Genomic DNA, 25,413 nt, shown 5'->3' on the forward strand with positions numbered 1-25,413 from the left:
TTCTAACCTGTGAGAGAAGATCTGGTAAAACTGAACTTGTACGTGACCCTGGGGTCCCCAGCTGTCCTGGCGATGAATCCATGCGATGGAAATCAGTACGACGATCCTCGCGATTCTATAATTCACAACCAAAATACACTACAGCGCACGGCATGCTATAATAACTACACTACAGTAACAACTACTGATTACAAATGAATCAACAGATTGTATTTGGAATATAGGCAGATCACATTTTTTAATTAACTGCATAGGAAAACTGTTTGCCTTCCTTCTCTCTCTCTCTCTCTCTCTCTCTCTCTCTCTCTCTCTCTCACACACACACACACACACACACACACACACACACACACACACACACACACACACACATTGACAATAGGAGACATGGGAGACAAGAAACATTTATCATTCAACAGTCAATTTTTCGAATGTGCAGTCTACTTCTTTTGCTGATGTTAGTAGTCATGCCTTATAAACAAAATCGAAGCATTGACAGGAAGTGTTTTGGGCACTTTATGGTAAATTTCTTGCCATTTAATTACCTTTTTTCTCGAAAGTCTCTATTAGCACAGTTTATTCTTAAGAAACATGTAGACTGACATAATTCACATCAAAATCAAATACAAATGTCATAACAGAAATATTAAAACATGGTGATATGTTTTAGGTATCAAATACAGCTCTGGCAAAGAAAAAATATTTTTGATGCATAGCACAATGTCACAATAGTTTGAAAGAAAAAAAAGGAGAAAACTTATTTTTTTTAAAGAAAACATCTGTATGTAATGTTGTTTTGAGGACTTGGTCATGCGTGTGTGTTAAAAGTTTTCCTTGTGTTGTGAAACAAATTCTGCTACAAACACAAAACAAAACGGTTGGTGTACTCTAGATAGCTCAAGCTTGGCATTGGTATTCAGCTGTCTTGAGAGCAAAGATTTATTATGGGCAGAAGGTAATAATTATTCTCAAAACCAAAAACTGCTCTAAAAAAAACATTGCACAAGAAGTCTGACAAAATTATAATTACAGCAGTAATAAGTGTCATATTTCCATCAATAAGAAGATTATCTGCTACAGTTCCGAGCACTTATTTGGCAACCGTGCTTCCTTTGTGACCAGTGAATGCAATCACAATAAAAATGGATGTCACAGTACTAAGCAGAATGTCACCGCTATCGAAATTCATACTGTTGTTGCAAACATCTGGCTAACATTGTTAAGTTACAAACAACAAATATCTGACTATTTTAACACTTGAACAGAGGGAAATTATTACTGTTCATTTTGCGCCACAAGAATTGCAATTATTGTAGCCACATAGTAAAATAGCCTCATCTTTCAAACTGATGCACCACAAAAATTGGATGATGAGACGTCCTTTTTCAGACACTACAAAATAATGCTGTCGGAGGGTATAATTCCTGTGGGCTTCCTGTCATGGATTTGAAAATCTCTCTCTCCCTAGCCTCCCTATACCAGAAAATTTGTGGTCTTCTTCAGTAATGTAATAAAGCTGATGCAAATAAAGAATTGCTGACATACACTTTTAATTCTTATTCTAGTAAGTTCATTTTGTAACTAAATTTAAATCCTGCTGTTTTTCAAAAAACAGTAAGTTCATTTTGTAACTAAATTTAAATCCTACTGTTTTACAAGCACAATTTAATAAGTAAGAGGACACACACACACACACACACACACACACAGAGACAGACAGACAGAGAGAGAGAGAGAGAGAGAGAGAGAGAGAGAGAGAGAGAGATGCCAGATGCCCACTGTTTCCACTATAGGATGAGACATTGTTTCTACTCATTATACTGTCTGCAATCTGCACAGAATTTTGATAGGTTCTCATGCGAAGGAGGCCTGTCCTTTATGATACTGAGATCTCTCAACAATGATATGTTCACAGCAGTTTGTGGCTGGTGGCAAGAGGGAGACACAATCTTATGGAAAAAAACAAAGAAAGGTAGCTTACATGGAACAATAATAATGTTCAGAAAACAATACTCTTAACTCTTAATATCAAAACAAATGTAGTTCTGCTATTTTCAAAATTTAAACTGTGCTATGAAATAACTCTCACAGAATTTGTTTTTCTATTGGTTTTCACATTTATTAATTGTCGAGTGAGATGGCAATCCAATACAGAACTTCTCTTACTTCTAGCAATGATAGCAAATTCACCATCATAACCACAATGTTGTGAAATACAAAGCCACAAAATAATTTTAGTGTATATTCGACATAAATGTCAGAATAGTAATGACAAACTTGGTTCCCAAAATTCCATGCAAATTTATGCACACAAGAGCTGCTCTACATTTAGGACATCTACAGTTAGAAAGTCATGACAAGCTACTGCATGCTGTAAAACAGCCATGCAAAATTATCAACAGACAATAGCTCCTACACTCTTCAGACAAATGAATAATGAAACTATACTTTTAGATAAAGTATTACTGTTTGCATTCTTTCATTCTCATTCCATCCGGTAAGTCTCCCCTGACCCGTGGTTTTGGGCGACTTTTCTAAACTCTATTCTTTCCCTTAACCCCTCTTCCTTCCCCTTCAACACTTCTGCTGGAAGAAGGAGTCACTGGCTCCGAAAGCTTCAAAAGTAGAACTTTGTTTTGTTTTAGCTATGTGTGTTCTCCTGTTGCCACTTGGTGAGCAGATTTTTTTATCTATCCAATTACATTATACTGTCGAAAATTTAATGGTTTCATTGTTGCAAGAATCAATACAGCAACTTGAGTACAAGCATTTAACACTTCTCTTGGACTGTGATCACTTGTTCACTTTTATGCTATTCTTTATTTATTTAAACAATATATACAGCTAATGTCATAATTCAACATCAATGTATTTCATTCACCAACAATAAAATGATATCAATCTTAAATTTTCAATTGATCATTGTTATTTATCAAAGCTATCACTAACGACTGATGTCTAACTGGTAAAATTGTTCAGTGTTACAGTTTTGTGGGCTGTTAGATTGTACCCAACTACAGAATTACATAAAATGAGTCAAATAATTTGTTTCCCATTTAACAGCATTCAAACTGAAGTAACTGGCTGTACTTATACTCTTGCAGGTTTTCATGTTTCTTATGCTATCTCCATTCCAAAATTTAAAATGAAAACCAGAAAAGAAAATTAAAGTTACATCTTTCTGCTTACACGTTTGAGAACCTACATCCACTTTATAAAATAATTTTGCATGAACACTAATGTACAGCAAGGAAAAGTATGAAGATCAATAACTGTGCACTGCAAAGTGTAATATTGTTTTTGGTCTCTCAAAGCATACAATGTAAATTAAATATCTGAAAATTATTCCCACTACATCCATTTTATTTAAACACCATTTATGCATGTGAAGACTGATAGAAAATTAGAATTTACATAATCCTAGGTACTATCATCCAATGTGAAATTTTTGCAACAACCTTGATGGAACAGATTAAAATATATATCAATACCATACTCAATTGCAAAAAGAGACAGCAAATCTTATTTTAATTTATGAATGATCACATATCAGATCCAGTTGCTAGCGTTTGGTTGACCTGGTTTTTTACAATCTCTTGTGTCCTTTTATATAATTTATTGTGGCAGCCTATATTAATAAGTAAAACAGATGGTTGAAGGTTGGTTTGAACACCAAACCGCTTTACTAGGCATGAAACAGTTACAAAGCGGTATGCCATAGCCTTCCTCAGGCCTCTGAACTGACCTACATAGATAGTTGGAGGAAGGCCTTTAATTTAATTTGGTATCTGAAACTTGGTGCAACTTTGCATTTTTCACATTAACAAAGATTACTGCCAGAGGTGAAAGAAGTGATAAGTCACAGATAAAAATCCTATTACTGAACTGGAATTAAAACCTAGATCTTTGGATCGACAGTCTGGCACATTACCACTGATCTACATCACATACTGAAGAATATATCAATTAATGCTACAGCTCCATTAGACTTGATCATATCTCTAGGAAATTCAGAACTGAAAGAAGAATCAAGCAAGGCAATTTCACACAGCAAAACTATTCTCAGGAGGCATAGAGGAATTTTTCACACCCCTAAACTGAAAAAATTGCAGGAAGTGAAAGTTTAAGGAAGATATGTGAACCATATAACACAGGAAAATGCAAGAAACGACAAAGAGATGGGTGAGTGCACAAGGAAAGCTTACAGATGAATAGTGACATCACAGTGAAGTATACAGGGAACCAATGCTTAAGAACTTGTCAATCCAAAACAGCCTTTGATGGCAATTTTTTTTTTTTTTATGTAATGACTCTTTTCAAGGATCATCTTCAGATGTATCTTTCATGTATAAAAATAAAAATTGATAAACATAAATAACCCCTAGCATAGGATCCCCACCACCATAAAGTGTACGCAATCTATGTTGCAGTGTAATGTGATGAGTAGAACACTTGAATCTTCAGTACACTGTTGCAAATAAGACATCACAGCTTATAATCACTATCTGGGCCCTCTGATGAGCCAGACACTGTCAGCTGCCCTGATTAAGGGCACATCCTGACACACTACGAACAATGAAAATGTTAAGTTGCAGACTAGCACACTCAAAATACTGTTACACACTGAGCATTCGGCCAAAGTCTTCTTCAGAAAGGAAAAGAAAAGAAAAGAAAAGAAAACAAACACACATCCATTCAAGCGAGCACAACTCATGCATACATGACCACTCTCTCTGGTCAGAAACCAAAGGTGTTGTGTCGAGCGGAAGCAGCAATCTGGAGTGGGGAAGGGAAGGGGGAGGGAGGGATAATATGCAAGGGGTGAGGGATGGGGAGGAGGGAGAGGAGTCATCACTACCTGACTGGAGCATGCAGTAACCAGATGGCGTCTGAAGGTTGGAATAGCAGAAAAGGGAAGCAGAAGAGAAGGGAAAAGACCCATGGCACTGGCAGAGGGTGGAGCACACTCCACCATCAGCTTCTCTGAACTGTGGAGATGGGCATTTTCCTTTTCTCTATTCCTGAAACCACCCCGGCTTCAACCTAAGGTAACCTACAGCCCTCACGACCTCCAACCAACAGATTCCACCTCCCAATTCATGTCCCCCACCCTCAGTGTACCCCACTTGCTGACAACGCCAATGGTCTTTCTCCTCTCTGCTGCTGCACTCCTTTTCCATTCCAACACCCCCCCCCCCAAATAATTTCCAAACATCATGCCAGGAGAGGCTGCTCACTATTTAGTTACTATGGTACACTGTGTTGTTCAGCACTGCCCTCCCTCCCTGATATACCACAATCCTCCAGACTGCTCCTCCAGAGAGAGTGGTCATGTATGCGTGAGGTGTGCTTGATTGGGTGTATATGCATGTGTATTTTCTTTTCTTTTCTGAAGAAGGCTTTGGCTGAAGGCTCAGTGCACAACAGCCTTTTCACTGTGCCTGTCTCCAACAGAACAGGTCATCTTTACGGTGAGTAGTAATCTACTCTTTATATAATATTGTTGAAATTCCAACCAGGACTTTCAACTGTTTGAACAATGAAGATGAATTTCCTGACCAGGAAATTCATCATTCATGAATAACATTTTCTGTCATGTAACATCAACGATTATCCAGAACATGCAGCTTCCCAGCTGTACGTCTATGTGACCCATGCACAATCAGGTGGTGCGTCATGCTATGTTGGTGTCAACAGGGGTATCAAAATACAAAATCACACTATCACAGAGTGAAATATGTCTAATGGCGAATTGAGTCTTACAGTAAGCTTTATTTGTTTCTGGCCCTAACTATTTCACACAGCATGGGAAAGTATTGCTTCCTCAAATTTTGTACTAGCTCCATTTTTTATCATGATTTTGCTTGCATGTTTTATCTTCATATCACATGATCCTTTTTCCTTCCCCAGTTATCAATGAGTGTGTCAGTCTAACTGATTCCACTGTATATAATAGAGGGAAACATTCCACGTGGGAAAAATATATCTAAAAACAAAGATGATGTAACTTACCAAACGAAAGCGTTGGTATGTTGATAGACACACTAACACAAACACACCCACAAAATTCAAGCTTTCGTAACCCACGGTTGCTTCATCAGGAAAGAGAGAAGGAGAGGGAAAGATGAAAGGATGTGGGTTTTAAGGGAGAGGGTAAGGAGTCATTCCAATCCCGGGAACGGAAAGACTTACCTTAGGGGGAAAAAAGGACAGGTATACACTTGCACACACTGCTTGTGTCTGTATAGGTGCGGATGGATATATGTGTGTGTGTGTGTGCGCGCGCGCGCGAGCGAGCGAGCGAGCGAATGTATACCTGTCCTTTTTTCCCCCTAAGGTAAGTCTTTCCGCTCCCGGGATTGGAATGACTCCTTACCCTCTCCCTTAAAAGGATGTGGGTTTTAAGGGAGAGGGTAAGGAGTCATTCCAATCCCGGGAACGGAAAGACTTACCTTAGGGGGAAAAAAGGACAGGTATACACTTGCACACACTGCTTGTGTCTGTATAGGTGCGGATGGATATATGTGTGTGTGTGTGTGTGTGTGTGTGTGTGTGTGTGTGTGTGTGTGTGTGTGTGTGTGTGTGCGCGCGCGCGAGCGAGCGAGCGAGCGAGCGAGCGAATGTATACCTGTCCTTTTTTCCCCCTAAGGTAAGTCTTTCCGCTCCCGGGATTGGAATGACTCCTTACCCTCTCCCTTAAAACCCACATCCTTTCGTCTTTCCCTCTCCTTCCCTCTTTCCTGATGAAGCAACCGTGGGTTGCGAAAGCTTGAATTTTGTGTGTGTGTGTGTGTGTGTGTGTGTGTGTGTGTGTGTGTGTGTTAGTGTGTCTATCAACATACCAACGCTTTCGTTTGATTCCACTGTATTCTATTCATAATGATCCTCCTGTGTAATAAGCCTACTATTTAGTCATACTGATATTATCTCTTAATTGGGTTGACTTCACTATACTTAAAAGAGGCATCCCTTCATTATGTCATGGGACACCTTCCTTCAACTCCAGTCGAAGCTTACGAAATTGGGATGGCACTTGGGCACCGACACGGCTATCTACTTCATTGGAGAACATCAACCACACCTCTCCTTGGCAATATAAGCACCTCCGAAAATGCAGCAATATGGTGTCCTCAGAGAAATCAGACAAGACTCGAAAGGAAGAACAAGGCAAGAGAACCACAAAAGTAGTAAACTCTGCCCATTTTAGAAAAAGAGTGACATCTGCTCAAGGACTAATAAAATCATGAACCACACATAATCTCCATCTCAGACTAGACGTTTAAAATGAAGGCGAGGCAATATTATTTTACATTGTAACAATAATAGGAAATTGACTGAAGTAAAACTAAATGTGAGCAGCAGTGGGCGGGGAGGGGGGGGACATAGGGGAGCTAGCAGATGTTTGGGCAACCAGGATAGTGAGAATGCAGGACATGTTAGGGAGAAGCAGCAGGTGTTGTGGTGAGCAGCATCTTCAGCAACTATGCAGCACATAATAAACTACATTTTGGTAGTGGCCATTCACGCACATAGCCAGTTGGTTAGTTGTGATCTCCATGAAGAATACTGTATAGTAATTGCAGACCAGCTCATATCTACTGTTGAGTTCTTTCAAACATGGCCCTATCTTTTGTAGGCTAGAATATGCTCATGACTAGGCTGTGGCAGGAAGCAGTGGGTGGGTGTATAGGACAAGTCTTGCATCTATGTTGTCCAAGGGACATGGCCTGTGTGTTGCAGGATTCAGAGCATGCTTGGCCCAAGGATGGACTAGAACACTGCTTAAATTGAATAACTAACAGAAAACTACAATGGAAACTCCAATATCAACAAATTAGGAAAAGGATAGGTTGCTGCTCACTGTAAAGAAGATCAACTGAATTGCAGACAGGCACAATGAGAAGACTGTTACACATTGTAGCTACAGTACTACCAACCAGTCATCCACCAGGAAGAATGGCCACTGCCGAACTATGGCCTAGAGCAAAGTAGACCACCATGTTACACAACACACAGCTGAACATTACATTCTTGATTTCAATGGCCGATATGCAACCAATGCCATATGGATCCTCCCCTCACCACCAGCTTTCCTGAACTGCGCAGATGGGAGTTAACCTTACAAGACATTCTTCGCTCCCGAAATTATCGCGGCCTCAACCATTGATAACCTGCTGTCCCCACACCCTCCACCCACAGGTTTTCACCCACTCTATTCTAACATCTCCTCCCTTATCGTGTCCAATCAGCCTCATTGTGTGCCGGCCTCTGCCAATGAACCCAGGAGTCATTTCCTCTTCCTTCTCTGCTCCCCACCTTCCCCCCCCCCCCCCCCCCCATACCACCTCCTGACGCTGTGGCTAGCATTTTCCATCTAGTCCCTGCACGTCCTGCCAGAATGCGCTCTTCTCTCCTCTCACTTGTACCCTGTTATCCCTCCCCCTTCTCCATCCCAGTAAAGATTGCTTTTCACATGATAGCCGCATTTCAGTCAGAGCAGGTGGTAGTAGCAGTCATTTGTGGATTAAGTGTGCTTGCTTTTGTGTGTGTGTGTGTGTGTGTGTGTGTGTGTGTGTGTGTGTGTGTGTGTGTGCTTTTTTTGCTGAAGACAGCTTTGGTTGAAAGCTATAATGTGTAACAGTCTTTCCATTATGCCAGTCTGCAACTCAACGGGTCATCTTTATGGTGAGAAGCAAGCTAACATTTTCCTAATATTTTTGATGGAGTACTGCATTGGATGACAAGAGTAGGATTATAGACACAATATACCTCTTCTCAGAGCATGAAGGAACACAATCACAGCACTGGAAAAGGAAGTGATCCAGTTTTCAAAGTCTAGGTGCTATTGACTGATAAGACTGGAATTTGTTAATGATTAGTTCAGAGTGGCGACATGTTTGTTTTTGTCACAGGAAGATTTGGCATAAGAAATCTGTTCCTTGACTAGCTGATCCTGTGGATTAACGAACACTTCGTATTCCAGTTTCATGAGAAATGCAGCACCATGATTTTAACAGATGGACAAGTTTTCTCCATTGGGACCATCATCACAAAGCTGTTATTTGGCACGTGAACATGAAGTGTGTGACAATATAAGGAAATGATAGATAGCTACTCACTGTCAAGATGACACAATGAGTTGCAGGCAAGCACAATAGACACACCTACACCTTACCTTTTGGCCAAAGCCTTCTTCAGAAAAGGCAACACACACACACACACACACACACACACACACACACACATACACAAACATATTCATTCACACAAGCAAGCACACTTCATGTACACATGACCACTGTCTCCCGCAGCTTGGACCAGAATGTATGACAGTACGACTTCACACATCAATGCAGAACATGATATACAATAAAGTGTTAAATACTCACTTGTCTATTTTTGGATCTTGTGTTTAATTAAAAATTAAAAGTAACTTAAGATTAATGAAAAGATAATAGTTTTCACTGAGAAAGTGTGTTACATTTTTAACTAGTTGGCAAATTCATATCATAACAAGAGAATACTATATGATTCATGGAACCTGCAAACAGTTAACATGGGCACCTTAGAACCACACCTAGGGACTTGCTTGACATTCCACTAGCCCTTGAGAAAATGGAACCAACATGAAGGGACCATGCAAATGATATCACACATACTTAACATTCAAAGTGAGTAATAAATAAGAATTATAGAAAGTTCACGTGACAAATAACATCTTCTGAATGGTTACGTAAAATACACACTTAAAGACTGAAGACTACCATAGAGCATTATGCAGTGTCGTTAAACTGCATCAACCAATGCCTGAGAGGGCATTATGTCATAAGCAAAAGAGAGAGCTTTTGGACATTATCATGCATTTTGAACTGGAGTAAATTGTTGGGCTTTGCAAACCTAGTTTACCAGCTGGTGGAATAAAAGTACATATGTAGGAGAAATAGCACTATAAAGAGGTATAACAGAAGTTGTCGAGATTAATGTCATTCCTTTAACACAATCCTGGAGCTGTACCCCAAAAGGTGATCTCACGGTCTGCCTTTTGTAAGTAATTTTCAAGCCTATCTCTCTGTACAATAGAGAATGCTTCTTCCAAAGCCTTTCCACTGACCTAAAATCTGATCCAATTTACATTAACTCATTGGATGGTGAAAAATCTATGACACTCCCAAGTTAACAATTTAGCTTAATTTCAGACATGAGAAGAAGCCATCTATCGAGTTATATATTCAACACATTTTTAATTCAAATGCCACACCCCATGGAAATTCACTCAGTGTATGACGGCATTCTCAAATGACAACTTGGTGTATAACACATTTTATTATTTTGAATATAATATCTGCACTAAATTCATTAGTGATGTTTCTATCATACTGTCATGAACTGTAAGATATACACATATACCCTCCTTCTGTCATCCACTGGGGCTCTAGGTACACACTACACCTCAGCCACTACTCTCAGTGTTTCACTGAAGATCTACTCCTCCAGTCTTGCTCGGTCTACCTTAATTGGGAGCCTCAGTGATTTTTCATTTAGCGTTATTTCCATAGTGAGATAGCTGAAGCCTGTTGTTGCAGGCACCTGACAGTGCAGTCACTGGGCCACAATCATTACGAACACGTAATATTAAAATAGCCAGGAACAGTTAAACAAATAAAATGTACAATAAGGACAGAAATGGTGATAGAAATCTTTAAAGACGTTAAAAACAAAAAAGAACTGATAGTTTAAATAAACTCTTTAAGACCAAACTACCTATGTGCTTCTTCTCAATACTCCACAATACAGCTGGTAAAATGAACAAAAGTTTAGTAAACCTATAACATATTGTTGGCCTTGACCTAAAACAAAGAGCCAGGAGTCTATAATCAAATTGTGGTCTACCACACTTGATAATAGATGATGATTCTTAAAGTTAGTACCTGTGTTACATAGGCTATTTGGTACCATTTACCAAGCAAAAGTTTATCACTTCTTGTTGGGCATACTAAATCACTGGACAGAGCAGCTACATTCATGTAGCCTGAACAATAATGATCCATGAGATATTCAGCAGGAAGTGCGACAAAGAGAAACATTTCATGTGAGTACGGAAAAAAGGGGTAATTCACCACAAGTGCACTGATTTTCAACACAGATAGCTTAAAGCTTGAACAGTTCCTGCAGCTGAAACATGACACATTATGCATTGAACAAAAATGTAGTGACAATTGAAAATTTGTGTCAGAGCAGGACCTTAATCTGGATTTCCTGCTTATTGCTAGCAACAACTCTAAGCATTAAGCTACCTGAGCTGGCCTCAAGGCCTGTCTCAAACTTTCAGTGTCACTGATGTTTCCAGATACAATTTCTGAACACTTCTATTAGAGGTTCTCCTACAGGGTAAGTGGGTCCAGCAACACTATGAGAAAAAAAAACTACTAGAGAATCATGCCTTATGTCCTCATTATGCCGCTAAAGATTTTGACAAATTTTTTATAAATACTAGGATTTATAATAGCTTTCATAAAGATATGCACATACACTGTCATACATTTTAAACAACAACTTTTGTACAAGATCTTTGATTAACTTATTTTATACTGTACAATTGGCCTTAGCCTGCAACTAGGATATGTGAAATAAATAGAATGAAATTACATGAATGGATTGATGGAGATGAAATTAATGAATGTGCAATACCACATGAAATGACATCAGCAAAAAGGAGCGTACATCGCACTCCTCCACTGACTCCATTCCCGCAGTGGTGTTAGTCCCACACGTCCTATGGGAGAACCTCTGACAGCAGTATTTGGAAATAATAGGTGGAAACAACAGTGACAGGCCTGGAAACAGGCTCAGATAGGCTAATGGCTCAGGCAACTATTTGGGATAAGCAGGAAATCCAAGCTTGAGTATTGGTCTGACACAAATTTTCAGTTGTCATGTGGATTCAGTTTATTTAAACTGTTTACACTGATAATATTTCGGACCACTGCATTTTAACTGGTTTCATTCCCATCAATCTATTCAGTTCATTTCAAATTATATATTCCTCCTACAGTAACATTAAAAAGATGCAGACCATTTTAAACAACAGCCCACAATAAATGTTCATTGTCCTGGTCTTCTAAATAGTTGCAACCATTACGCTTAAATCAGCAGATTTTAATATTCACCACATGTGTGTAATAATGCAATAAAATCCGCTCACTTTTATTCTGTCATTTATAAATTAAACACTTCATTAAACAGTCTCTCATTTAAAAAAAAAGAGAAATGGCAAAAAAAGGTGTTGAAAGTTAATCACATAATTTAGACAAGTTAATAACATTGAATATCTCAATATAAAAATTGGCATTACTGCAATAAAAGGAAACTTAGGTATACTAATATACTTCAGAACATAAACAAAAATAAAAATGCAGTCCTATCCTTACTCCTATTTCTGTTTATAACACAAAAAGTGCAACGCTGAAACCAAAGTCCTGGTGTTCCTGAAAGTCTTAGAACAAAGACAATCATCATAATAATCTATCACTGTGAACTGATATTATTCAATACTGAAATCAACTGTTCATTTTTCTGGAAACTTTATGGTAAAGCAAGTTTGTGAGAACTAAAAATAAAATTAACTTATATTTAGTTATATAAATTTCTGTTGTATCACAGTGTCTGAAAGACTGTTATACAAATTTGACCAAAATTCATTCATAGCTTTATTTGGTATGACAGTAGCACAGAAGAAAAACAACATTAATTGATCAAGATGCACATGAAATACGACACACACATACAATGCATGCAACATGCTGGAATGAGAACTTACCTGTTAACCTCATGCATGTCTGATTCATAAATTTGTTACATATTTGAAGATTGTAAGACAATATTGGAAAGAAACTGGAATGACCAGAAACATCCAAATTATCACAATGTCTCTAGTATCGTACAATAATATTTCTCCAAATGGTAAGTGATATACAGCTTCTTACTTGGCAGACATATGAAACTACAGAAATATGGGTCAATAAGACTGTACATTTTGCAAATTAATACTTCTGACATGGGCTAACTTAACAGACATCTAAAATCTTTGAGAAAATCTCTAAGAAGAAATGAGTACTCAATTCAAAAAAACTCAACTCATGATAAACTTAAAAATTTCTGCGTACATATTTTATAGTACTGGCAACACAATTTTGTCAGGTAAGCTGCCCATTTCAATTATCTAATGGAAAAATGACCTCCTCATTCACATCAATTACATTAATCTATGAGTTTCCTGTACTAAGCTTTTCTTAAAGAAACAGTTTAGCAATTTATTGATGTATGCAGAAAAAAAGTACAAACGAAATATACTTCAACAGCAATAACTCCTTTCTTCTACTACTGTTTCTGCTGAAGAACTTCTTTATGCTACTACTGTACATGAAGTCAATTCAGTATGGACTTACTCACAAATTATGATAAAAAGCTAGCAACTTAAAACTGATAAAAATTAAAACACTCAAGTACTGGACTAAACTGGTGAAAACAGCATTTTGATAGTCCTAATTTTGTGAAGTAGTAAATTTTTTCTAAAAAGTTGATAAGAATACAGAATTTTACTGGTACTGACATTTAATTTTCCTTGTGTGATGTTTTGTCAAACTTGAGCCATTTCAGTTTGTGAATCATAATAAGCTTTCTTCCTGAAAAGAAATTTTAGCCTTCACTGTTCTAAATTAAGTGCTGCAATACAACATGGAGTGCTGAATATTTGTTATCCAATTTGTAAATCATCCAAGTTAAATACTTTCAGCAGAACAGCACAAGATGAGACAAATCGACTTTGGCAGTCCAAAATAGGAAAACTGTGTTCTGTTTAAAAGGTTTCATAAGTAGAAACTGTCCATCCAACTAATATGAAACATCTTGCACAAAATAACCAGGCGAGATACCATACTCCACATTTTAAGTATGGAACTGTAAAAACCTTCAGGCACGTTTTTAATGGTTTTTTTTTTTTGCCTGCTGATTAGACCAATAATAGTTTCTCTTACTTCCAGGGCAATCCAAAATGTCATCGCCTTTCAAAGACAATGCAGTTATTCAATTCATCTGCAAATTCTTCATTGTAAATTCAGCAAAGAATTCTCAAAATTTCTTAAATGGCATGGGCTTAGTTTCCTGTGATAAATTTATTTCCCTTCAATATTTTTATTGAGCACTTGTTCTATTCTGTATAAAATCAATCATTTCTGGTGTCATTCAGTGAAATCATTTAAGATGCTCAGTCATACTGTGGGAAAAATAATCAACATATGAAGCAGCTTTCCTTAGTAAATAAAGAAGCAATAAGGACACAAGTGTCATTATGCTTTTGTTAATTACATAAAACAAACCAGCAACCCAAACACCACCATGCTAAGCTATTCGCATACCTTGCTAGAAATGTTACCAAACATAACACTGTCATTAACAGTATTAATTCAAACTACCATTTCTTCCCTATTTTAATAGATACCAAGAGGAATTTATAGCTTCATTCCAACCACCTTCAACCAAAAAGGCCTACACATTGCGTTAAGTGTCTGGAAAGTGCATAATGGGATGAAAACAAGATACTGTCAAAATTATTTTTCCTTAGCATGGGAGGATCAAACTTGGAGTAGCAGAGTGCACATTAATGAAAGTCTTTAACAGTGTCTTCAAATACAGAGAAATATTCAAGTAACTCAGCTGTCTTTTTATATTAATCTTGGTGTTTAAACAAAAATTAATTCACAACATTCGGGACCATGGCATGATAATTAGAAAAAGTATTTTGGTGAGCTGAACATGAATTGACAGAGCAAAGATAAATAGTTTACATAATGTTTTATCAGTCATAGTTTTGTGTATTATTATCAATTACCATCATTAGCACACAGTACTAAAAACTCTGACGTAACAATTATAAATGTACTTGCTAGCCAGATCGTAATGAAGCTGTTACCACTTTGGCTACACAGTCACACATACTATGGTTTGTGCAGCTCGACAGCCAATTTGTGATGTCTGTATTATCACTGATTATATTCAGCACATCTATGTAGTTGCCAGTCTCAGTTAATAGATGGATACATGTTTTCGGAGAACATAAAGTCACTAAACATGCTCCCATCAGCTGTTTATCACAGTGTTAATCCAAATGCCTTTAGAAGCTATGGAACATAGCTTGGTATAATCACGCACCATCAGAGCCGCTACATCATCACAAAATAGTTGTACGCAATGCAGAAAGTGAAGACATCCTGAAAAACATCTGGCTGTCACACTTACCAAACAATAAATATAAGACACTTTTTGTGACATAGACAGTAGATCATATTGAAGGAATGCATTTTTCCAGAATACTTCCATTTTTCCAGAATACTTCTGACAAGATTACAGCAGCACTTCAACCAAAGACACCTATCCTAATGAGGTATATGGCTGGCCCCTAAATGAATTATATACATTGCCCCTCACACAATCTTTGTATAGAAGTATTTCCTGGTATTACCAAAATTTTGCAGCTATAAACCACCAGTGTAATCCACACTGCATTAAGGGGAACATGACTGGAAGAATGTAGTGACAGCAACTAATTCCAAGCAAGACTGTCATCAACTTTTTGTAAGAGAACACATGGAAAGTGTAGTTCCCCTATGATACAGGTGTCTGCATGTCTGTTGACAACAACCTTTACACTGCAGACAGAGCATCTTCAAAGCAGCTGATAGGTTTTTACGTCTGACATGGCTGTTTGAAAATTCATTGTTGCTAACGTTGTTCATTTAATCATGACACAGCTTTCTGTCATTTTACAGACTACTGTATTTGCTCGAATCTAAGCCGCACTCAAATCTAAGCCTCACCTGAAAAATAAGACCTGAAATCAAGGAAAAAAAAAATGTTCCCAAATCTAAGCTGCACCTGAAATTTGAGACTCGAAATTCAAGGGGAGAGAAAATTTTTAGACCGCACCTCCAAATCGAAACAAAGTTGATCCATTGTAATGTGAGACACAAGGTCGAAAAGATGAAGATACGGCTACAGTAGTTTGGTTCGAGTCGTAAGCTTAACAGTTAAGATTTACCAAGTAGCCATTGCTATGTGTCAGGCGCTCCATCCGTATTTATGCGGGTACCCTTCCTTTTCCAAGTGCTTCGGGTGGTTTGAATCGATTGCTTATTTTGCTTTGATCTGATAAGTGCCATTCTCTTTGTTATATGTGTTTACGTCACTCTAAGCTGAAAATGCATTATTGTACTGTGTCATGCATTGTTTGTTGCATTCTGATAATGAGTGTTTATGAACTGTAGCCGTTCGCGGCATGGTTTGCTTTTGTGTGCGCTACCGCCGCTTAAAAAAAAAAAAAAAGAAACGGACAGGAATGTTCTCATAAGCGAAACGAAGGCAAGAGACTGCTATTTGTTGTTACTTACACTGCTGCTTTCTTTGATAATGATCAACAAGAACCAAATAATAGACTGCGTATGATAGAAGATGTTCTGAACGAGAGTTTAGGGAATATTTTTCTCCGTTTGAAAATCTTTGCAGATGCCTCTTTAGTACATTGTATTCTGCACAGAAATTAGAGTCATCTTAGATTTAAAAATCTAGTCAGTTGCTGTGCTTCATTTCTGACTGTATCACTATTCAGCATAAGAATAATACGAATATAAACATGACATGATATGTATATTCTTCCGCGTTTGCTGTTGTCTCACTCTAGTTTCGTAGTTTATTAGGCAGACAGGATTTAAATGAGACAGCAGCAAACACTAAAGAATACACGGCATAATGCTTACATTCTTCTACCTATTCTTTTAATTTATTTGCTGACGCAGAGGTTTTGGTGCCAGTATTTATTTTTGTGCCTGCAAAGCATCCCTGTGTAGCGCTACATATATTCGACGGCAGAAGTTAGCTGTGGCGGCACCTACCAACATTTTTCAGAATTTCCCCTTACTTTGCACTAGATTCTAAACCGCAGGCAGCTTTTTTGGATTAAAAAACCGGAGAAAAAGTGCAGCTTGGATTCGAGTAAATATGGTATTGCCAGACTTAACTGACATAATATTATAGATTTTATGATGTTATTAATTAGCTCCAGACACTATTGATGACACAAGCATCTACACAATGTTGTAACATAACCTACTGCACCGATGCCTGGGAATCACCCACCCCTAGTCTACTTCAACACTAGTGCTACACTCTACAATTCATCATTTAATTAAGACACCAACACCCATATTCATATAGGACTGCACTGACTGATTCTCAGAACACAAAGCTGCCATGCTGAAATTTTCCTTCTTGCTTGTTTATGAAATTGTTTGTGCCTTGGACACCAGCAGTTCACTCCAAGTGTACTGAAAAAGAGTAACAGCTGCCATTCAGTCATTGGTTAATGCCAAATTACTATCTTTGTAAAATTAAAAGTTGCTGTTATAGAAGTTACTTTCATAGGTCGCCATTCACCTTTGGCATCTATAGATGGTACAGTGAGTGCAACATTAACTGGGAAAGGGGATGCTTTGCAATAATCAGTTGATCATCTCTAGCAAATATTGACTACAGAATGAAAATGGTTGTCCTCTTCAAAAATAAGCTGGTCAGCATATGAGTAAGAGCTGTGTCCAGGATATGCTTAAACCAATGGTTTGGACATACACTTGAAGGTCATGAATTCACATTTGTTACTTGGCATAAGCCACTAATGTTCACATTAAACTAGAAGTTAGGTAAAGGATCACATCTTGTGGGACAATTGCTGAAAAAACTGAGCCTGTAGGCATCGTAATCTCTCATAAATGGTACAAAAAGAAAAAGAAAATAGGTTTTGGAGCTGCTCCTGCATTCAATAAGTGAAATAACACAGTAAATTCATTCCTCACAACTGGCCTACAAAATTGTCACATCAAAAATCCACATATGAATTCCAAATTGTGTTGCAACGTTTCAACACTGAATACAAGTTTTTTCACCCGAACTGAGTTTCAAATGATTGCTACCTCTCCGTTTCAAAATTTGACATACCCTAGAATAAAATGTGCATACATTTGGCAAAGAAAATGATTAATTATCTTGGAGCAATGAAAAAGTAAGCTTTTTATTGTCTGATGGAGCTCCTACACTCTAAAGATAGGCCATCGTACCTCAGCTCCACTTGGCAAATATGTTGCCGTGAATCAGTGCTCTGTACCCGTCAATATTGGTAGTGATGGATCATTTTCATTGTAAGAAAAATGTTTTTGTACTGCAAGACACCAGTTGACTATTTTCCGCATTGAACTTTATTCTTTACTGATGGAGAATGTTACCAACAGATCTGTTGTCAAATCTCTCCCCACAGAGAGATAGCTTGCTCTTGGAGCATTGCTTGACACACACACACACACACACACACACACACACACACAGAGAGAGAGAGAGAGAGAGAGAGGTTTTTTGGTGTTTCTATGTATCTTTTAAATTTTGTGCTACACAGGCAGCACTAGTGCAGATAATGGCTACTTACAGGATGAGATGGTGGAAAATATTTTTGTATTCATTAACAAAATGCTTTTTACATTTTAGTTTTATTCTCCAACTGATCACACTGATGACAACAGTATGATGGGGCATTTGTTTCTTCCTGTCATGGGATGCCATATAAAATATTTGGGGTAACTCCATCTACACAACCAAAATACGAAATTGATAATATCTTCATTAGAAACAGAAGAAGATTGTGACAAGACCATCACATTACAAAACAAGTTAACTGATGATTCTCAGAAGGAATATTTTGTGTATGTCTTTGGGAGGGGGAGGGGGGGAGGGGGGGGGGGAGGGCAGGTGGCTGTGCATGTGTCTATAAGATGGCTCTGTGTAAAGGGTTTACACACACACACACACACACAATTCCATGTAGTAGCCAGTACCAGGCAAAACTGAAGTAAACATGGTCACCAGTTCTCAGATGTCAAGACTAACAGAAAATGGTATATTAAATATAAGAGAAAATGTTTGTCGATAAGTACCAATAAAACATTATGACAAGTATTAGTACCAGCAAAGATAGGTCCTAACCATGTGATATGTGCAATGCTTTTTTTAGAGTGTACATTTTTCAGACCCTCTGACTAAAAATGTGGACATTATCTTTTACTGTGTCTTAACTGCGACAGAACAGACACACATTTCTGAATGTTCAACCTTTTCATCATGCGGAGGTGCTGCCAACTGTTGGACATCACTATAAAAGTATCAGTAAGTCAATGTAGCAGTGTGCAGCAGCTTGTGGTTACCAGAATACACGGATGTGGTTGGTTCACTATATTGCACTGTATAATTGAATATTGTTATTTTTCATTGTAATTATTGAATGATCATTTTGGTATTTACCACAACAGAGAATATTTTGTAATTAGTTATTTTAGTCCATAAAATGAAGCCAAGTGTACAAAGTATGTTTCAAAACAAGAACATGTTTTTGTATAAATCTTGCAACTAAAGTAATTTAAAAAAACACCTAAGAGCATTACCACATAAATAAAAATTTTCCTTCTGCTAGAAAAAAATTCAGGTCTGCAAGGATCAAATTACTGGATTTGTTTCTTGGTGCTTTGATGAACAATTGTGTGAATTTTGTCTTATCAGTATGCCAGCCCCTGGTGATGTCAACTGATGCAAGAAATAACTGCATACAATAACAAGTTATTATGATGCATGGAAGTTAATCCTGGCCACAGGATCATTAAAGCCCGAGAACTTGGCTGCCTAGACAAAGATGAAGAAAAAATTGCCACAATTATACTACTTATGGAAATAAATAAGTGGTATAATCTACATCAAGTCAGCCATCACTGAACACAAAGTACATCTATTTTAGCACTGAAAACTTAATTTTCAGTTAAATGTTATAATGAAATATTTCACTACAAAATCTTCCATTTACAGTGTTTTCCTTCTTAACATAGGAAACAAGTTGGTTACTGTGGTTCACAGTGAGTTATATTTCATATTTTACACAGGTATCATTTTTCAAGCTGGACACAGTTTCATTTTGAAAGTGCTGTGTCTCCTTACGAGACAGAAGAATATGTTTAAATTTAATGTTTCAAATATTCCCTTATTTTTTCCCTACAATGAGCAGTTCAATAACAATGTAGTTATCACTTTACAATCAGGGTATACTCCTTATTTCATTTCTTTCCTTCAGTTTCTATGAGATGATGTGAGTCAAAGCTACTGCAGCATGGAACAAGTCAATAAATAGTTCACAGAATGAAGACAAGGCTATCTTGACAGACTTGGAATAATATATTCAGACCAATAACAAATTACAGCAAAAAGGAACTTTTACAGAGTAAAAGTAATGTGTCACAGGGAACTTTTACAGAGTAAAAGTAATGTGTCACAGGGAAGCCTTTCTATTTAAATCTGAAAATTTGTGGTTTCAAATTTTTCAGTACTGCAGTACTGTGGCAAGCATATGGAAAATGGAACTTACAGATGAGTGCACAACTTTTGCAGTAATGTTTATCTGTTGCTCTTTAAAGTACTGGGCCATTGTTGCCTGACTCAAACCAATCCACCGTCTTTGTGCGCAGTTTTAGAGAAAACTCTCATTCGAAAGTGGTAAAAAAATCCTGACCACTTCAACACTTTCTTTTGCTGTGTTCTTGTCATTAAAATGCTTCTGGAGAGCACTGTAATTGCCAATCTTTCATTACTTTCCCTATCATTTCACTTATATCTTACAGAGTCCCAAATCTGGCAAAACCATCAGACAAACACTGTACTCTATGGAATTCTCAATCTACATGAAAAAATTTCCCCAAAATCACCAAAAATACTATTAAAGTATATCCCCATCCAGTATATATTTTGTCCAGAAGGGTGTTGATAATTCAGATATACTTTTGTTCAACTTTCCTTGAACTATAAAAGTTTACTTAAAAGTACTGTTTAAGAGGAGCCTGAATCCTTTATTAACAGCCAACTCCAACTCCTCCTCCTTCAACGTCACATATAAAAAGACTTTTATGTAAAATCTAATTTCTGTACCTCTTTTGCACAGTAATGCAATCTGTGTAAGAAATAACTGCGAACTATTTTCTTTATTTTGCTGATCCTTGACCACAATAGTGTATGTATTACACTACACACCTTAGTAAGCATATGTTTAAATGACTCTGAAAAGTTTTGTTTTTAATTTACAAACGAAAATAGATCTGTATCTTCCAGTATGATTTCACTTAGTACCTCCAGTGTGAACATTAGCATATTAGTGCTCTTCAATATATGTATTACATAATTTTAATAATATAAATTATGACAGATTGCTACTCACCACATCAAGGAGGCACTGAGTGATAGATAGGCACATTTAAAAGTAGACATAGGACATTATTCAATTCTCTATCACTCAATGCCTCCTTTATATGCTGAGCAGCAATCTCATGTGATTCATATTGTTATTGTTATTCCATCCTCGATTTTTCATTGCTTTATTACATAATTTTGTTTTTCTGACATGTTCTACATGGTTGAGGATTTCCTCATTACAGGTCTATGGATAGAACAATCTATCTGACCACAGTCGCTAAACACAGCATTGTAATTTCTCCCTTTTTTCAGTCTCAATGTTACCATCATTCCACATGACACATCAGTTTCTGCTAGAAATGCCCAGTGATCTAAGGATGCATTTCAGCTGTTTCAACATGAGTGTAAAAATTTGGTATAACAATTTCTTTGCAACAAGATCTTTCAAGTTTCTTAAGCACCCAAAATGAGTGTTGCACATATTGCAGAACACTCATCTGCTACTTTTAGACCCCTTTTTCTGAAGCCATCATTAGGCACCAACTGTGCCACCAAGCACAGGTCTTAATAGGCATGTTAGGACACCTAGGTGCAAACAGTTCAATACTGAACATGTGTATTACACTTGAATTTAATATGTACAAATAACAGTAGAATGGGTTGGTGTTGGGTTGTGTGATGAAGAAACTAAACAGCGAGGTCATCGGTCTCATTGGATTATGGAAGGATGGGGAAGGAAGTTGACTGTGCCCTTTCAAAGGTACCATCCCGGCATCTGCCTGAAGCGATGTAGAGAAACCATTGAAAACCTAAAGCAGGATGGTCAAACGCCAGATTGAACCATGGTCCTCCCAAATGAGAGTCCAGTTTGCTATCCACTGCGCCACCTCGCTCAGTAACAGCAGAATAATACGAGTATTATCGAGCAATAATTCTCGCTACTACCCACAGCATCAACAAACCAATATAAGTAAGCAATTGTACTCCACAACAGTAGAGACTTTTCTATGATATTATTATTATGCTCCATATTTTATTGTCACCATAAATGTTCCACAATATTTTAAAAGATCTTTAAGGCATTACTGAATAGTTTGAATGCCAAGAACCTCTGATCCAATGTAGTTATAAAAATTTTTGTTTTGATTTCATTTTTCTGTTGCATCTTGTATGTAGGGAAAACAGGATTAATTCGCACAAGGGATGACCTGGCACACAGATTCTATTTCCTCTACAACCATGGAGCTAAAGTGCTGTCATCATGCTAGTGATGAGTGTATGTAGATGTGCACCATCTACCCTATGTCAGTATGCTTGGAAATGTCACAAAGGAAGGACCTCAGTTTGATTCTTTTTCTGATTGGTGTGTAAATTTTTTATCATAAATCCATCTCTTCTGATGGACAAGTAGGTTGAGGCCAGTCTTTAGTTTCTGTTGTATGGGATTGTATGCTATCATTTTGTTTTTCATACCCATTTGGGGCTAGTTGGCGTAGTTTGGTATCGGGTCAGCTGGCGTATCTCTACCAACAGTTCACATCAAAGGAGACCAACCAAAAATGCCACACAATTGCAAGGGCACCCTGATAACCTGGAATACCATGTAAATGACTGTTTTGGTGAAGTACCGAGCCCATCAATATCCTGGGAGGAATGTAAATGAGATGGAAAAGAGATTCATGTGTCCACCATGGTCAAAAAGTTGAAAAACTGGAGATGGCAAGATGAGATTATTTCATATTCGCCATTGACTGTAATGTTAATCAGAGAATGATTCAGTCTGGTATGGCCGAGGTAAAATTGTGTGGAAACTGAACTCACCTGTTCACATAAACGAGCAACCAACTCCTCAAACAGTGAACTTATTCTATTTGAATAATTGCAGATAGCAATAACAACAACAACTTATTTTTCTTGAAAATTCATAATTTGTAAATATACTACGTTTATGTAATATTGTTAATAAATTTAAGTGGAATTCATTTTTGTTCTAGTGTTATTTCTTAAAAGAGAAATTCCAAAAAGAAGTACTCCAGCTTTTGATATAAGAAACGTTTTTTCTTGAAATGTTGTGCTGTTATGCCTACTTTTTCTATTCATACAACCTAAGGGTATACCAACTAACCCCGCACAGGAAGTTTGTTGGGATAGGTGCAAGCTTTTATGAAAAGTGTTTTCCGCATTACCCAAACACAAATTTAATTACTGGATCCTACATAGTTTTGAAGCCAAAATATTAAGCTATTTGAAGCATTCACCACATTTTCTCCAAATACTGCACAAAAAAAGAAAAAAACAAAGTCTATGCCAACTAGCCCCCCCCCCCCCCCCCACAATTAACAATATGGAAACTGGCACGTCTTTGTATTCCAAACTTCATTTTGCCTTGATCTTGTGATAAAGTCATAATCGAGATATTAACTTACATCTCATACCAAAATAAAGCATTTTGGTAACAGTGACATTACCATTAAATTCCCTCATGCTAGGATAAATTAAAGAGAATTATTTATAACACAAAATTTCTGATGTGTTAATGGCATAATAACGTGTCAAGCAGAGTGCAGCTGCCCATCAACATAGATTTATTTTTTAATGATTATCTTAGTTTAATGCCATTACACAAGTTTATCTCCCTGAATGTTACAGTTCAAGAATGAATCAGGAAGATAGTCTTTACTCATTTTTAAAGTTGATCTTGAAACAAAAAGCTCAAAATGCTAAATGTGATATGGAAGTCAAAACTCCAAGGAGCTAGTTTACAAATCTAAGCTGTTTTAAAACCTCAGATGATTGTTCCATGCAAGTTCTATAAATACAATGATGTCTTTCACTTCCACACTAACAATAGTTTAAATGGTGGCCTTTGGCTTTTGAAGTTTCATCAATTAAGTGATAAGCACAACTATTCTGTGTTGAGTACCGTTTTTGGAAAGGTGGATATACAGTACTGAGTTTTGATGATAGTGTTAGAGATTTCTCTCCCTCTCTCTCTCTCGCTCACACACACACACACACACACACACACACACACACACACACACACACACACACACACACACACATTATATATACGGAAGGGGAAGGAAATTGGCTGTGTCCTTTTACAAGGGATCTTCCCAATATTTGCTTCAAACAACACGAGGGAGGGAGGGAGGGAAATGTGAATTGAAAACCCGCTCCTCCCAAATGTGAGTGCCACCTCACTTGGTGGGTAACACTGAAGTTCCACTTGACAACTCATTTTTTTAAATTTCCACTTGACAACTCATCATGGCCATGAAAATCTGTACCAGGACTGGGGAACTAGTAAGAGCTAGCTAGTGATGTGCTAAGACACATAGGAATGTAATATGCCACCCCACAAAGTACAGAGTAGATTAAATAGTTTGAGATAATGGAAGAACTGGAAAGAATTTCAGGTAGTTGTTTGCAGCTTGTTTACATCTAAGAAGCATACATTTTACTAGTTTCTCATCAACACTCTATTTCCAGATACATTAAAATATTGAAATAAGACGAAACCTTATTTTAAAACAATTGCCAATTTCTCCACATCATGATAGGACTCATTTCACTTATCATTTAAAGAAGTTTCCTTTCCTGCACAACAACAAAGTGAAGTTTTTCAGATAATTAAATTTACAGCAATAAATGCATGTCCTCGTAGGCAGGTGAAGATGAAAGAATGTACTTCAAAACTTGTAGTGGCTAATTTCAGTAAATTCAAACTGCAATCTTGAGTTTATGACTATTTCCTTTTTCTCAAAAACCTGTTTATGCAGCAACATTTTCTGCTGTGGTACCAACACAAATAAAAATATGACTTTGGAATGATATAGCAAATGTCAAGGCCACTGGGGCTTAAAACACATTCAAAATGCTCCATGACCAGATGAAAATGGTAAGGATTCCAAGCTCAATCTGGCAACTTGTCCAATCCACATAATAAAAAATGGCGATTCACCTTCTATTGACTCCTGATTAAAAATGAAAACTGTAGATTAACAGTTCGTTGTATGCTTGTCTTGTGACAGTATAGTATAGAAGATAACTGAGAGAAATATGCAAAGATATGAACAGAAATGACACTTT

The 25,413-nt window shown here is 37.2% G+C and overlaps 1 protein-coding gene across 3 annotated transcripts in view; it reads right to left on the reverse strand.

Annotated features, from left to right (window-relative positions):
- The window catches only part of LOC124777093 (serine/threonine-protein kinase mig-15), a 342,698-nt gene that overhangs the window by 114,655 nt on the left and 202,630 nt on the right, over nucleotides 1–25,413 (reverse strand). For all 3 annotated transcript variants that reach the window (XM_047252374.1, XM_047252373.1, XM_047252372.1), the window contains one exon: nucleotides 8–115. In XM_047252374.1, the coding sequence (XP_047108330.1) occupies nucleotides 8–115 (108 nt within the window). The remainder of the gene's footprint in view (nucleotides 1–7; nucleotides 116–25,413) is intronic.

Source organism: Schistocerca piceifrons, chromosome 2 (genome assembly GCF_021461385.2).
Source record: "Schistocerca piceifrons isolate TAMUIC-IGC-003096 chromosome 2, iqSchPice1.1, whole genome shotgun sequence".
NCBI classification, from domain to species: Eukaryota; Metazoa; Arthropoda; class Insecta; order Orthoptera; family Acrididae; genus Schistocerca; species Schistocerca piceifrons.